Below are 16,942 nucleotides of genomic sequence, written 5' to 3' on the forward strand. Positions count from 1 at the left end.
TTTAGTTGAAGCAGAAGATCAGTATATCATGGTGATTTGTATAGACTGACATCTCTATTGCTGTATGTAAGATTGTGATTGTTCCAGTGTGTGAATTTTCCCCAAGCAGTCCTCCAAATACAGATGAAGTGTTGGGCGGGAATTTGGAAGGAGATGTTATAACTTACACCTGCCATGCAGGTTACACACTGATCTCTGGAGACCTGATGAGGACATGTCTAACTGGTGGAACATGGAGCGGTTCACCCCCTGTCTGCGACTGTAAGAATATGGTGGAAAACTAACTCCTCTTTTTTTCATAGCACTTTATGTCTGCCAATATAATGTTGAATGTGCAAGATTTATTATTTTGAAATAATATCCATGGTTCAAACACCTGAGACACATCATATTGAAGGTATGGGTAGTGAGGAATAATTTTTAGAAATTTGATTGATCATTTTTGACCAAGTATTATACGTTTCTCCATCCAGTTGGAGGGAGCTGGCTGGCCTGGGGAGCCTGGAGCAGCTGCTCAGTGATATGTGGTACAGGAACCTCCTTTAGAAATCGTATTTGTCATGATCCAAATCTGCCCAGTGAACTGGCACTATGTACAGGTGGAGCCACCAACTCTACCCAGTCACTGTCCTGCTTTGAACAACACTGTCCAGGTAATTATATTCCACCCAGACACTGTCCTGCTTTGAACAATACTGTCCAGGTAATTATATTCAACCCAGACACTGCCCTGCTTTGAACAATACTGTCCAGGTATTTATTCTTCACCCAGAATCTGCCCTGCTTTGAAAAATATTGCCAAGGCATTGAGAAATATTGAACATATACTTGCACATAAATTTCACTTGCCACTTCTTAACTCATATTGTAAAATGTGACAAAGTTTTCAACAAAAATTGCACGAAAAACTAATAAATCAACTGGAGCATTTTTAGCAGAGGAGAGGATATTACATGCTAGACCTGAATAATATTCTTTTTTTTTCACCTTTGTTTTCTGTTTTATTATCCTCTTTATTGCCCTTATTCAGCTGGTGGGATATAACCAGGAGGCAGCATTGCCTCTCTGATCCACTAGTTTCTGTTGAATCTTGTGACCACACAAGCTACTGTTAAACATTGTTACAGATTGCAGCACAATGAACTGCTTAGGGGCGTGTATTGTCAGAGATCAACACTCCTACTGTCTCTGCCCTGACAGCGTGAAAGATAAAGTTGGTATCTTTGAAGACTCAGCACTCTTCATAACACAGAGGTGACTCACAATATATTATAACCACTCACAACATAATGTTGTCTTTTTCCTTACTGCTCTTAAATTGTGGGCTGCTTACTTCTGAGTAATATTCTTTTTTGATTGCTTATATATGTAGAACTTGGCATACTCAATCAACATAATATAGCTTATTGTTAACAAGTTAAGATTAATGAGTCACTTTATTTAATGGTTCAGTTGTTTTTTCAAAGTAAACATATTCTTATAACAATATGATAATAACTTAGAATTAAAAATATACCTTACTTGTTTGTTAACTAGATATATTGGTCAGTGTAAGCTGTCTGACCCTGGAGCCAAGGTGTCCATACTTAATTGTCCAGTTGTTTCTCTAGGTGTACTGGTCAGTGTAAGCTGTCTGACCCTGGAGCCAAGGTGTCCATACTTAATTGTCCAGTTGTTTCTTTAGGTGTACTGGTCAGTGTAAGCTGTCTGACCCTGGAGCCAAGGTGTCCCTAGAGGCTGTGTGTTATCACTGTGACCCTATGGACTATCTATGGGACCTCAGCCCAGTGAACACCACAGTGCAGGGACTGGACTGGAGGCAGGACACCACCACTGATAGAACAGAGAGAGGACTGGGTGTTAAACCAGGTGTTCTTGTACCTGGGGAGCTCTACCAGGTCACAGCTAATGGTAAGTAGTGTAAGAACAGATGCAAATTTTAAGCTTAATATTAGCCTTTTGGGCATGCTGTATATTCAATAATGTTTATTCTTGTCACTTGAAGTTGGATTTTACATGTGACTTATAAACAGAGATAAAAACAACTGAAACATGTTATAACATGAAAAAATAGAACACTTAAAATATTAAGTGCCAGTTTTTTTCTAAGCACCAGACAAGTGCGGCAAGGTGAAGGTTCACAGAATTTAATCTTATTGGGCTGAAATACTTGCCTGAGGACCCTTTTCACTTCTGCCAAATGTTATGCCCCAAAACTGTATTTCAGGGGATTTATGCCCAATTTTCTGTTTTTCTAGCTTTCAAAGCAGATTTTCAGTCATCATACAAATCAGACATACATATGTATTATACTCTTATCTAGTTATATAATTACTATGTACATATATGATGTATTTTGTTGATCAATATTCTTCCCCTCAAGGCATTCAAACAAAAAATATAACCCACCTTGCCCACACTGTACCCACTTTTTTTACCCCGCCCCCCCAAAACTTAAGCATGGCAATTTTCAGAGAGTCATATACCCACTAGTAGAGGTCCTGTGACTGTCAAAAAGATATAAATAACAAAAGAGATCCTCATGGCCTTTTCTTTTGTTGACGATATATTGATATCTGAAAATTGTAAAATTTGGATGGGTGTTGCTCTTGTCTTGGCCAGTAATACCTGCTCATTTACTCTAATCATGGCAGAATTGAACAATATGCTTTACAAGAGTAGGCAATTGCCCTCTAACAGAGCCTACCTTTGGGATTTAAACATTCATATTCATATTTTGATGACTTGTGATAGAAATTTATGTAGCTTTGGTCAAGACAAATTAATTAACCCTTTTCAACTTGCTACTTGGCATCAAGTTTCTGTATACCCTTTGCTCAGTAGCTTCCATCTCGATTGTACAACTGGGAATGGGATTCCCTGTAATACTGTAGCTTACAAAATGAATTTAAAATATTTTTGGTCTAATAAATTTAATTATTCAGAAAATAAAACAACAAACAACCCATATTTTTCATATATTTAATCATATAAAGAAAACTGTATTTCTTTAACATTTCTTTAGATCTACTACTTCAACAATTATTGGACACAAATGGGCACCAACCACACACAAAGCTTATAATCAATCAACAATGTTTTATAGTGCATAATCATCTCTTTATTGGATCTTTAAGTATAAGTAAGCAAATTATTTGGAAGTATGGCAAACAATACAAACCTTCATACTGGAAAATGCTTATAACGGATAACTTAATAAATGGGTGGAAGGCATTGTAACTGCCATTCAAGACTACACCTGTCACCTTTAACTGAATAAGACACTGGCAAAGTTTTGACTCAAGATTAAAGGGATAATAACTCTTCGTATGAAATCTATATTTCACAATAAAAACATTGTGAATAACTCATAGAAATATAATATATTCTGTTTCATCGTAAAACAGAATATAATATATTCCCTTTATGAGAAGAATGAAGAAATATAATATATTCTGTTTTACGATGAAAAAAGCAGTTGTAGCCATTATTCTGATATCTGAGCTTGTCTTCAGATCACGTGACTTCCTTTGATGGCTATACTCTGTAATTATCTCCTAAGAGATTTTAACAAAAACCCAAACTTTTTAGAATAAAAACAGGGACAAACTTTGAATGTAAAAATGGATTCATTAACCATTGGTAAGTATGGGAAATTTGTTGTTTACTCCAGGAAAATTCATTTTTTGGCCGAAACAAAGAGTTATTAACCCCTCAAAAGTGAATGTTTCAAAGAAAGTTCAAAGAAAGAAAAGTACACTTGATTTTCATTCTACAAAAACATCAAAGAAATGCAAATCTATATTATCCAACTGATTCCCCTTTATGAGAAGAATGAAGAAATAAGTTGTGAAGAACTTATGTAATGGTGTAATTCATGGATTATTTTGCATTATCCAGGACCAGGAACATATATTGCTGATTTCAAATATTTAAGTCAAACTGATCTTTTGCTCCAAGGAATAAAAATATGATATTCAATATTCAATATCTCAGTAAGATCTTATCCCATTTAAAGCTGGCATTTACGGATATCTTCTGTAAAATGAAACAGAAAAAAAGCAGACATGATCCTATTTTTCAGAGTAAAAAAAAAAAAAAAAAAAAGAACTCCGAACATTTATCATGGGATCCAACACCTAAGCGGCCAGAGGTCCGGGGATGCCTTTGAATTGAATTAAAAAATGTGGAATTCCACATTTCTGGGGCAAAAATTCATGTCTGAAAAGCTCCTTGTAAAAAAAAAAAAAAGTTCATCAAAAAGTGTCAGTTTTCATCATTTAATGAAGCTCCAATACATTACTGTACTTTCTTGTGGGGGATCTTCTTGCTGTTTGCTTGGATCTTCATGGCTGACATTAGCTATCTGTCAGGTCATTGGTGTCCTCCAACTGTAGATACAAATAATTGTTCAAGGTAGATAAACATCAAAAATACATTTCAGTCTGTTGGGCAGTACCGGTAAGTCAATCCTCTTCACAAAACTTCTTTTTCCAGTGCTTGGATTAATCACTTTATTTTCTTTGCCATATATCCGATTCCTGGCTGCTCTTTCTGACCAGTCTCCATTTTATAGCTAAAATAACAACAAAAATTTATTCTCCTATCTATTAAATGTTTTTAATTTTCAACCAACAAAATTTACCATGAAACCCCATTTTAGACTACAACTAAGCTTTATTTCAAATATAGGCCTTTATATAAAATATTATTCATATAATTGTGACATGATTGTTACTCTTTTAATCACCAGCAATGATCTACAAAAGCAGTATTATTTAGTTGTGAGGGTTCTGTAACTTGTTGCTCTTACAAACAAAAAAGTTTACAGTGCTAACATGTACAGTACAAAACATAAGCTCTTTTCACTATATGTAATAAGAAATTTTACATGGTTCTGAGGGTCAAAGATAGCAGTATTTAGATGATGACTTACCTGTAGTTTAACTTGTCCAAATACTTTGCATATTTAATTCAAACAACACAGATATCATATCATTATCAACCTTCTGTCTGATGTGAATTTGGTATGTAAATTAATAATAAAGATGTGATGAATGTCAACTTCTTAATTACCTGAGCCCGATGAAAAGAATATTTTTGCTTCGTCTTGATAAAAATTTGGATACACTGTGCATGAAAGCTCCCGCTTGGTCCGAGCAAAGAAAGTCCTACAATAGTTACTTGGTCCGAAGAATTAGTTGACGTGTTCTTGCAGCTCCCCAAAGGATCCATAGCATGTCATGATGCGCTGGACACACGACTGAGTTGAGCTCACTCTCCATTTCCTCTGATGATGATATTGCCGATGCTGGTCGGCCTATTGTACCTTGTACATATCGTTGGCCTCTCATCTGCATGCAAGTCTTAGCATAGAGAGGTGACCCCAATCATCTTTGTCGTATCTCCTGAGTATCACACAACCTTTTTGTCTTTGTAATGGTCTACAGAAAAACTAAGTGTGCTCTTTGCTGCTTGAAATTTGGAAAATCTGCAGTGCATTCATCGTGTGTTTTCCACCACTGCTACTTGAAACTGTAATTGCTGCCTAATCGAATTTAGTTTTGAATGCTTGTTTACCCCCATACTTGAACTTGGTATATACTTAATATCCAAGAATCAATGAATAAAAACTACAGAAGACTATTTCAGCCGTTCAGTCGCTAACCAACATTGAAATTAACTTAAAAAGTCTGAATGCAAATCAAAACTGTGGGAAGCAAAGATTTTTAGGGAAAAGCTTCAAAAGGTCATGCCAGTGTTTTTATTTATGATAGACCCCTTGTCCATATTTTCAGTAAATATCAGTGATAATATCTAAGGTGTCACTCACACAGTTGAAAATTGAGACGGGAGCCACGCAAGGCAGTGAAATGCGCATGTGGCTGTATCTTGACAAAAACGCAACAGAAAGCTTTAATATTTTACAGTTTAATTAAGGTCACAAAGGTGATTAACTGTGAGCAAAATGAGTGTATACCGTGAGAACCCAACCTTGCCACTTTTTGGCCGATTTGCCTGGTGGTTAGAAAAACGGTTACTGCTAGTAACTTCAAAACTGCTGCTTCAATTATACCAAACAGACTCAATCACTATGAAAATATTAAATCAATCAGTTTCTCCAAAAAAGAAAAATAACATGAATTCAATTATTAAATTATCACTTCATTCAGTTTCATTAAAGTAGTTAATAGCTTGTACATTAAAATTTTTGAGGGTCCATTGGATAAAATTCTTGCCGATCTAGCAGCTTGAAGCTTTGGGATGTAATAACTGTAGTGCTGACTACATCATGTCATATGTGTATGTGGGTACAAGTCAATCTACTAGTACAGTGCTGTCTACACCATGTCTTATGTGTCTGTAGGTACTAGTCAGTCTGCTGGTACAGTGCTGTCTACATAATGTCATGTGTGTCTGCAGGCACAAGCCAGTCTGTTGGTACAGTGCTGTCTACATCTTGTCTTATGTGTCTGTAGGTACAAGTCAATCTACTAGTACAGTGCTGTCTACACCATGTCTTATGTGTCTGTAGGTACAAGTCAATCTACTAGTACAGTGCTGTCTACACCATGTCTTATGTGTCTGTAGGTACAAGTCAGTCTGCTGGTACAGTGCTGTCTACATCATGTCTTATGTGTCTGTAGGTACAAGTCAATCTACTAGTACAGTGCTGTCTACACCATGTCTTATGTGTCTGTAGCTACAAGTCAGTCTGCTGGTACAGTGCTGTCTACATCTTGTCTTATGTGTCTGTAGGTACAAGTCAATCTACTAGTACAGTGCTGTCTACACCATGTCTTATGTGTCTGTAGGTACAAGTCAGTCTGCTGGTACAGTGCTGTCTACATCTTGTCATGTGTTTCTGTGGGTACAAGTCAGTCTGCTGGTACAGTGCTGTCTACATCATGTCATGTGTTTCTGTGGGTACAAGCCAGTCTGCTGGTACAGTGTTGTCTACATCATGTCATGTGTTTCTGTGGGTACAAGTCAGTCTGTTGGTACAGTGCTGTCTACATCATGTCTTGTGTGTCTGTGGTACAAGTCAGTCTGTCGGTACAGTACTGTCTACATCATATCATGTGCGTCTGTGGGTACAAGTCAGTCGGCTGGTACAGTGTTGTCTACATCATGTCTAAGAGTCATTTAGATAAACTGTTGGTAGATTTTAATGGAAGCAGTGAAACTATTTTAAATGTCATGTAAATAAAGTGAGGAATAAACAAATTGACTCGTATTCGTAGATGAACATAAAACGTTGGTACAGTGCTGTCTTCAACGTCATGTGTATCTGTAGGTACAAGTCATTCTGCTGATACAGTGCTGTCTACATCATATTGTGTGTCTGCAGGTACAAACAGTCTGCTGGTACAGTGATGTCTACATCATATTGTGTGTCTGCAGGTACAAACAGTCTGCTGGTACCGTGATGTCTACATCATATTGTGTGTCTGCAGGTACAAACAGTCTGCTGGTACAGTGATGTCTACATCATGTCATGTGTATCTGTAGGTACAAGTCAGTCTGCTGGTACAGTGATGTCTACATCATGTCATGTGTGTCTGTAGGTACAAGTCAATCGGCTGGTACAGTGTTGTCTACATCATGTCATGTGTATCTGTGGGTACAAGTCAGTCTGTTGGTACAGTGTTGTCTACATCATGTCATGTGTATCTGTGGGTACAAGTCAGTTTGCTGTTACAGTGCTGTCTACATCATATCATGTGCGTCTGTGGGTACAAGTCAATCTGCTGGTACAGTGCTGTCTACATCATGTCATGTCTGTCTGTAGGTACAAGCCAATCTGCTGGCACAGTGCGGTCTTCAACATGTCATGTGTATCTGTAGGTACAAGTCAGTCTGCTGGTACAGTGCTGTCTACATCATGTTTCATACAAATGGGGACCAGCCCTAGTCCAGGAATATGCACAGTTTCTCCTTCCACTGGCTTTGAGATTGTCACCAATTTCTCAGTGAATTGCTCTGGGTTCAGTGACAGCACTAGTCAACTCCACTATAACTACCATTTTTGGGATGGAGATCCTGCTACCAAGAATCAATCAGGTAACTGGTCTGCATTTTGTAAATGAATAGTTTAAATGGCAATAGCTAAAATTGTTAGCCATTTCATTATAAATGGCAGCAGTTAAAATTGTTAGGCAAGTTGATCTTACATAATCATAGGATCTGCATAACATATGGTCTTTGGAAATTTCAACCAAACTTTAGCCAAATATCTGAGTGTGATATGTATCCACATATGGAGATGGAGAAGCTTTGATTTCATGTATCATACCTGATTCAGAAGCGCATTGTAATATTCCAGCACTGAGGGTTGACCTGTTTGTATCCACCAATATTTGTGTAAAAATGTTCATATTTCCTTCAGGTATCCTGTTAGGCAGCAGTTCTGGTGGTTATATCCACATCTCTGCCCTGTCTGTGTCCCCAGCCAGTGAGAACAGTCAGGGAGAGGTCCGTGTGCATGCTGTCAATGAAGATGGTATGAGGACAGTGGTGACTTCCACTGTCCAGGTATGTTGACATTATCTGTAGGCCAGGGTTAGTGTGTGCATGCTGTCAATGAAGATGGTATGAGGACAGTGGTGACTTCCACTGTCCAGGTATGTTGACATTATCTGTAGGCCGGGGTTAGTGTGTGCATGCTGTCAATGACAATGGTATGGGGATACTGGTGACTTCCACTGTGGAAATAATTTGACATTAAATATGCAGTCCATGTCAACCAGAAGAACTTTCAAACCTACTGGCCCTTTGGGATATTAAGGACAGCAACTGAACAAATTTATGTTATTTACACTACCCTGATACCAAATTTACTATATATATATATATATATATATATATATAAAGTAAAAGTGTTTTTCCTGTACGAGTAAATATATATAATAAAAAGAAAAAAATAACAGCAGCTATTTTGCCACGACTGATAACAACACATTCAGCCTTTAAACCCCCTGAAGATGCAATGAAACCGGTTGGGCAAAATAGCTGCTGTTATTTTTTTCTTTTTATTGTGTGTGTGTGTGTGTGTGTGTGTGTGTGGTCACATTCAGAACACATGATCCACGTAGCTACTGATCTGTAGACATAATATGGCCAACCCTACTTAAAAGCAAGCATTCTAATCCACTGATGGTCATCCCGCCTCCACACACCATAAAGTGGATTAAATCTTGGCTCAGTGGTTTTATTACTAGGCCCCTGCAGGATGTTGAGAGACCATCAGTAGATCAGTTGGCATTGCTTTTAAGTAGGTGAGCCATTTTTGATCTGCAGATCTGTTGGTCTACTGATCAACATATTCATAGTTTAGATTAGATTTGGTGTACCTGTATTTTCTGTTTAAGGTCCGTCCATTAGGTGACCATCCTGATTTAGCGGACAGAGATGTTGGTACCTTTCTGGAGGAGATAACAGGGGATTTGAACGGCATCTTGTGGACTGCTGTGAGAGAAGGCGACTACACAGGTTCTCTTTCTGTCTATATAATTGTAAACCGTCAACCCTTGGGTTGTGATTTTTTTTACTTAATCATTATTTTTTTAAAGTGTATTTATTTGAATAACAGAATGTTTGCTAGCTAGGTTTTATATGTTAATATTTTGTCACATCCTTCCCTGTGGTATGGACTTTTAGCTGTCCTACAGCTGTTTGAATCTGTCAGTTATGTTAAGTTCTGTATGTTATTCACATCCTTCTCTGTGTTAATTTCTATATGTTATTCACATCCTTCTCTGTGTTAAGTTCTATATGTTATTCACGTCCTTCTCTGTGTTAAGTTCTATATGTTATTCACATCCTTCTCTGTGTTAAGTTCTATATGTTATTCACATCCTTCTCTGTGTTAAGTTCTGTATGTTATTCACATTCTTCTCTGTGATATTGGCTTATAGCTGTCCTGCAGCTCCTTGAATTTGTCAGTCATATGTTAAGATCTATATGTTATTACCTTGGGTCACATACTTCCCTGTGATATTGGCTTTTAGCTGTTCTACAGTTGGTTGATGCTGTCAGTTCCTTGCTGAATTCTGGGACAGAAAAATTAGCAAGGGAACAGGTAAATAAATAGATAAATGAAAATGAAAAAGACAAAAAAAGATAAATGTCAGAAATATATGGACAAATAAATGAAAATATATTAATGAAATAAATAACATTTTGATTGACGGATACAAAGGAAAGGTATTGTAATTAGTCAATCTTTTCTATGGGCAAAAACTATCAAACTTTCATGCAAATCATTTAATAATCACAAAAATTGTATTTCTGTATAGTTTTGTGATGTTTTAATTCACATAATAGAACTACACGCTAGCCGGCTACCACATGTACAATATGAATGTTCTAGCTAATTTTAAGAAATTACAATTTTAAAAATACTATATACGTAAAATTCACAATTGTCCTATATTTAAAAGAGCGAGTAATTACTGTGTAGCACCAGGAAGTCTTTTCTTCCACAGATACGCAGTGATATGATGGAGGCAGTAGGTAATTTAACTATTGACAGCCTATCTACTGCCCAGCAAGCAGCAGAGACATTGACCAAACTCACAGAACACACCAAAGAGATTACTGCAGACTCACAGGTACTGAGCACTTGGTGTCTTTGGCTTTGTAGATAGTTGCCTTTAATCTAGTATTTATATTCTTCAGGCTCAGTTTTTATGTTTAATCCTCAAAACTTGTTATATCAGGTTAAAAATTGTACATGCTGGTTCTGGTAAATGAATTCCCTTAGCAAAATATCAGGCCTTCTGGGAACTCTCTCTCAAATTCATCGCAAATTTGCTGCTAATTTACTGTGAATTTGCAGCTAATTTGCTGCAAGCTTGCTGCTAATTTACTGTGAATTTTCAGCTAATTTGCTGCAAGCTTGCTGCTAATTTGCTGTGAATTTGGAGCAATTTTGCCAGAACATAAACTTTCTTACAAACCTGCTGTAAACTTTAGTTGTTATTGCAAATTTGTTGCAAATCAGCAGCAAAAAAGAATTTCCTTGCAAACTATTTGCCACAAACGTTTCATTTTGCTAAGGGATTTTTTTGTTTTATCTGCAGACACTGCAAGTGGATTCATTTCGTAGTGTTTTATGTAATGTGTTATGTACTTGTCATAATGAAAGTTGCTGCTAATTTGTTGCAAATTCGCCAAAACATAAAACTTTTCTTGCAAACTTTCTGCAAACGTAAGTTTATTTGCAAATTAGCAGCAATACATATTTTTCTTGCAAACTCCTGCTCACTAGTTGCTGCAAACTTTTAATTTGCAGCAATTTTGCTGCAATATTGCTGCAAACTTTAAATTTTGCTAAGGGGATCCATACGTGTTTGGGAAGCCCCCCCCCCCCCCTACGATTTTTTGCACCCACGTCGTCAACTTACAGAAACTCAACATAAAAATCATACATGTGAATTACACTAAGTTGTACAAATCTTCACTATTGTTATTCTGCACAAAATGGAATTTATGGGTATCATGTGTACACTGCTCAGACATCATTTTTCCTATTGAAAAGATCGAAGATTACCATACCTCCATATTGATTAGATTAATTTTCAGACTTCAGGCATGGACACAGTTGAAAGGTTATCCCTAGTGTTGAGCAGTGGACAGAGGAATGCAACTTTTACTGAAGTAGAGGACACTGCCACGTAAGCCAGAAAAGAAACTCTTTTAAAAAACTTTGTAGCATGCTAAGACTTGAAGAGACACCAGTCTTCCTGGCCCCCATTTCACAAAGAATCTTAAATCCGTAGTTGACTGGCTTGAGCTGAGTGACATTACAAGGTCGATTACTCTGCAGTCAACTAGGCGTGTTTCACAAAGAATCTTAAGTCTTAGCTCGGTGCTCTTACCATAGTCAATGTACACAAGAAACTCAACAAAAATAGATGTAAAAATCCATTAAGTTTTGGCCGAGAACGGTCATAAATCAACAATAAAAATCAGTCAAAACGTAAAACAAAGTTTGTTTTTGAGCTTTATTGATTAGTTTAACTTCAAAAGAACTTCAAAGTAACATGAAAACATTAGCTTGTCTTGGAATGCTGCTGTAGGACATCTAGTGGTCAAAAATATAAACAAACCCGTGCTTGGCTGGATGAAGTTACATTTTAATTTTTTTTTTATTTAAATATTCAATTAATTTCAGTACTGTTCAAGGATATTATAACACAATATGTTGATGGAGGTATGTTCTTTCCCAATTTTTGTTGATTATGCCCTCATTTACCAAGTTTTAGTTGAGCTTTCTGACTTAGACACCTCCCAAGGAAGCTAGGATTTGTCGACTAGCAGCTAAGAAAAAACCGATGTAAGGGACCTTTTAGATTCTTCATGAAACATGACTAAGTGAAGTAAGGACTTAATCACATTGATAATCAAGCTTTTAGTCAGGGAACCCGACTTAGGTTTTTTTGTGAAATGGAGCCCTGAACACTTACATTGGACTAATATCTTTATAAGCTTTGATTTGTTTTCATGGCATCAGATCCATCTCATTCTAAGTGCATTTTCTATTTTGATATACATGTATCATTATTTATAACAATATTAATTTTTCTGCTCTTTTCCGTGATTTAAATGTTTAAAGTAAAAAAAAAAAAAAAAGAAACTTCAAACTAGGAACTATAAGGCAAACAAGAGGACTTCTCTGCATTCAATTGGCTGAGGCAAAAAACAAACAATATTTTGAAAACTCCTTATTGATCATATTTAACAAAATTAAAAATAAATGTAGTTATGTTCATCGTTTAACTTAAAATATTGTTTCTTATTATTTAGTATGATCCTACAATCCACCTCTAACTTGTTAAATGCCTCCATGGAGGAGTCGAGAGAACTGAATATCACCAACATGACACAACCTGAGAGGGTCAAAGTGCAGAAGGTGAGAAGAAAGATCAGAAGCCAGACCCTATTGTACTAACTGTGTTCAGTCTTTCTCCGAGAGGATTCTTGCTAAATTGCAATCAATTTAAGCAGCTTAGATGTCTTTCATGCCTACTGAAGCTGCTAGTAGATAATTAATTCTCATTAAGCAACTACAGTAGGCATGCCAGACATCTAAGCCACTTAAGCTGAAAGCAGTTTAGCATGAAACCCCTTGGAGATGGATAGGTCCTGTTAGATCAATCTTGGTATGGGAACCTAGTCTTAGTCAGCTGTCTGATTAATTTCTCTTCCAGACAATACAAGCTTGTATAGCCAGGAATTTTAAAGAGGGGGGGGGGGTCTTTTTCTGAAAAAGTGGATCTTTTACCACAAAACTTAGAGTACCTATACATGTAGGTTAATAATTCTTACCTTCACAGACCTTTTCTCCAACAAAAAGGGCAAATGTTTGAACTCCCCTTACCTCCCTGGCTATGGGCCTGCAATTTAACAGGCAAAAAAGCTGCAACCAAACAACCAGCCAAATCATCCAAACAACCAGCAACATCAACTAAACAACCAGCAACATCAACTAAACAACCAGCCAGGTCAAACATACAACCAGCAACATCAACTAAACAACCATCCAGATCAACCAAACAACCGACAACGTCAACCAAATAAATCACATTTATTGTACCAAACACAAAAAAGGAAGAGAAAGAAGAAAAATTGGCACATTCTTTGCTCAGAATAAACAAAACAATTGCCTCTACCAAACATGCAAACAACCAACAACAAACTATCCCATAAGTCAAAAGCAAGGAAGAAAAAGTTCCTATACCAAATAGTCCAATCCCTAATTATAAACCTCTCCAAACAAGATGTTAAATGTATATTTTCATCTTGCAGACCAGATACATAGCAAATAAAGCACTGAATGTCATCAGCACTATCTCAGACACTGTGCTGGCAAAGAAGGTACCAGGAGAGGAACCCATTGTTATAGCCACCAAGACTTTGAGTGTCAAGGTGGGTGAGCTTTGCCAAGAACAAAATTGAACCCACATGCTTGAAGATTTAACATGTAGTATGTCTTCACTATTGTGGTAAGGCTGTCAGTTTTGCCCTCGCCTTGGTTCAAAGGGTTACAGAATATGTATCTTTCAGTAATGATGCCCCAGTTTCATTAAAAGGCTAGAGTAGAATGCTAATTAAAGCCGTACTCATGAAAATTTAAGAAATGTTCAGCATCTTTAAGTATAGAAATGATATGGTTAGACACAAATATTTACTTTATCATTTAATCAAAAGTTAATCATATTGACTATTACCTAAAAAACAATTACCAATTTGTAAGTAATATGGTAGCAAAAATGTTTGTTGAAAAGAAATTAAACCCTTTTGTGCAACTTTCTTATCATTTGATAGAGAGCCCAAAAAATATTTCCCTATCAATTTTTATTTCAACTTGAATCAGTTTTGCACCATTCTTCTGTGATTCACTCATTTTTAAAACTCAACCTTGGCATCAGATACTTTATGCCATGAGAAATTGTGTTTTAGTGTCAAAAATTGGACCTGGACACAATGAGTAGTTCCCGCCAACTGCAGGTGCCCCAGCTTATTTCAGCAGAAGGGGGGAGTGATGAGACACCACCATGTATGGTCGGCAGCTTTGCTTTACCTCCTGTTCAAAATGTGCTTCGTGATGGGCATAAAAATATATCCACTGCAGTTGATTTGCAGGTACTATATTTTTTTCTAATTTGATTTAATTAATTAATTAATTTATTTATTTATTTATTTATTTATTTAACTGCTCATTGCTCACATGCTTGCACAATCTGCAAGGTTATCCATTTGTTCTAAGCCCAGGGATGGTAAAACTTTGATTAGACCAGTAGATTTTTCAGAACGTGTGAATTTAGTGGTCTGACAGGGGCTTAAGATTTTTTCAAAAGAGCTGCTGATTTGATTTAATTTTTTTAAAGTTACTGTTACATGAATATTCTTATTAAAAATACATGACAAAAACATGGTTTAATTATTTATGATATCACTGTAATAGAGAGAAAATGTTGAGTCTTTCTGATGTTTATTGGACTCATGCATCACTTTGGACCAATTCATTTAAGAAAAGTGGTTGTCCAATTGGCCAGTAGGTTGAAAAGTTAATGGCACAGTCTGTTACTGCTTTACTGAATACCAGCATGTCACATGCATCACTATAGTGTGTGTTTATGTGTGTGTGTGTGTGTGGGGGGGGGGGGGGGGGGGGTTGTAATGATAGACAGCCTCTTTGATGCTATTTTATTTTTTTCATTTATTTAACAATGTAAATGCTTTCAGAGAGCCCTCCTTACATATGATTCCCTGAACAAAGGCACATTTTAGTATCTTACAGTAAAATGGGTGTTTATTAATTAATTTATTTATCAGATGTTCTACATGCCGGAGAATCCATTCACCTGGGATGTTTCAGCTCAAGATGTCACCTCCAGCTGCTCTGGTATTAAAGTGATTATAGATGGTGCTAGGTACCAGCCTGCCTGGCTGCCAGAACCAATGGATATTTACATCCCTGTTGGAAGTAAGAAACTAAAAGATGTCGTGTAGACTAGTGACTTGTTGCTACAAAATATTCCATAAAAGGGATTTGTTTTGTTTATACTTTTGATACTTTGTCCTCAAATTTCAGTTTTACTTTCATATTCTCTCAATACACTTTATACAAATATTGTCCATGTTACATGTTTGTAAAAAAAATTTGGCATGCTGCTAGATATTGGATTTTGAATTAACAAGTTTAAAACATGAGTATAGAGATACTGCTACATGTGGCAAGCTGGCTTACAGTTTCAGTTGGGAACAAGTTTACATGAGATTTAAATAAAACCACGAAAAAGATTTGAAAAAAACCTTAATTCTATTTCACAGAAGCTGACATGAACTGTGGTATCACCCTCCTCCAACTTGAAGGAAGGACTAACGGGACCATGGAGGACGTCATTTACTTCAAGTTTGATGCTGAGACCAACAAATCACATCAGATCACCATCTGGCCAGTAGACAATAATACCACCTTGCAAGTTTACCTGAAAGCCAATGCCAGGCCTAGCAAGGAAGAGGTATGCTGCTTAGTCAGTGCATTTATGGCCGCATTCGCATCGAGAAAAGCTGAGGCTCTACAAAGCTGAGAACTAAATATGGTGGACGTACAAGGAAAATCACCTAATCCTTTAATGGTCTCTCCACCTCTCACACGCCTACCCACGCGTCATCCCAATGGAGCCGAGATTTAATGACTGTACCCACACAGGGGTGATGCGTGGGGAGGCGTGTGAGAGGCGGAGAGACCATGAGGAATGAGGAACATAACACTGGTGACGAGGATGATGGATCTTTCAACACCGAGTGACAAGACTTCACAATTCAGGGAGTTGCCGTCGTAAGCCTGAAGGACAGTTAGATGAAAACGGTCTGGGGAAATGAAGCACGTGGAAAACGTAACTGTGACGTTATGAAAGTTCAGCATGGCAGGTATTAATAAGACTGTTTTCGAGCAATTTAACGAAAAATCCGGTGATATTGACAGTTATTTGGACAGATCAGATCAATTCTTCATAGCGGTGGATATACTAGATAATGCCGATAACAGAAGTAAAAGAAGAGCAGTTTTACTTAGTAGCATTGGCTCTGACACTTACCGCACGTTAAGAGATTTGTGTTTTCCCGACGAGCCGAAAGATAAAAGTTATGCCCAGCTGGTGGAATTGCTTAAGCAGCACTTTAGGCCTAAAAGACTGGTAGTGGCTGAAAGATTTAAATTTCATAAGACAGTGCAGCTTCCAGGGCAGTCAGTGACAGATTTCTCCCAAGTTTTAAGGCAGAAAGCAAAGTTCTGTAATTTTGGAGAAAATCTTCAAGATAGTCTAAGAGATCAGTTCATAGTTGGGATTCAGTCAGAAAATATCCAGAAGAAATTGCTCTCTCAAAATGTCAATTTACAGCAAGCTGTGGATATAGTTCTAGCTCAAGA

At 37.0% G+C, this 16,942-nt stretch overlaps 1 protein-coding gene across 6 annotated transcripts in view; it reads left to right on the forward strand.

The window, feature by feature from the left end:
* The first annotated feature begins 1,111 nt into the window (after nt 1-1,111).
* Nucleotides 1,112-16,942, forward strand: part of LOC106159133 (polycystin-1-like protein 2) — a 37,101-nt gene continuing 21,270 nt past the window's right edge. For 4 of the 6 annotated variants that reach the window (XM_086994908.1, XM_086994910.1, XM_086994909.1 and 1 more), the window contains exons 1-13: nt 1,112-1,254; nt 1,685-1,911; nt 7,849-8,064; nt 8,390-8,535; nt 9,372-9,492; nt 10,011-10,081; nt 10,488-10,613; nt 11,587-11,678; nt 12,811-12,916; nt 13,813-13,932; nt 14,467-14,649; nt 15,343-15,493; nt 15,841-16,031. In XM_086994908.1, the coding sequence (XP_086851034.1) occupies nt 1,139-1,254; nt 1,685-1,911; nt 7,849-8,064; nt 8,390-8,535; nt 9,372-9,492; nt 10,011-10,081; nt 10,488-10,613; nt 11,587-11,678; nt 12,811-12,916; nt 13,813-13,932; nt 14,467-14,649; nt 15,343-15,493; nt 15,841-16,031 (1,866 nt within the window). In that variant the 5' untranslated portion in view covers nt 1,112-1,138. Of the gene's footprint in view, nt 1,255-1,684; nt 1,912-7,848; nt 8,065-8,389; nt 8,536-9,371; nt 9,493-10,010; nt 10,082-10,487; nt 10,614-11,586; nt 11,679-11,853; nt 12,218-12,810; nt 12,917-13,812; nt 13,933-14,466; nt 14,650-15,342; nt 15,494-15,840; nt 16,032-16,942 lie in introns of those variants that run through there. The other 2 variants (XM_086994912.1, XM_086994913.1) reach the window with 2 other exon arrangements.

Source organism: Lingula anatina, chromosome 9 (genome assembly GCF_051362555.1).
Source record: "Lingula anatina isolate TDL-2025a chromosome 9, LinAna3.0, whole genome shotgun sequence".
Classification (NCBI taxonomy): Eukaryota; Metazoa; Brachiopoda; class Lingulata; order Lingulida; family Lingulidae; genus Lingula; species Lingula anatina.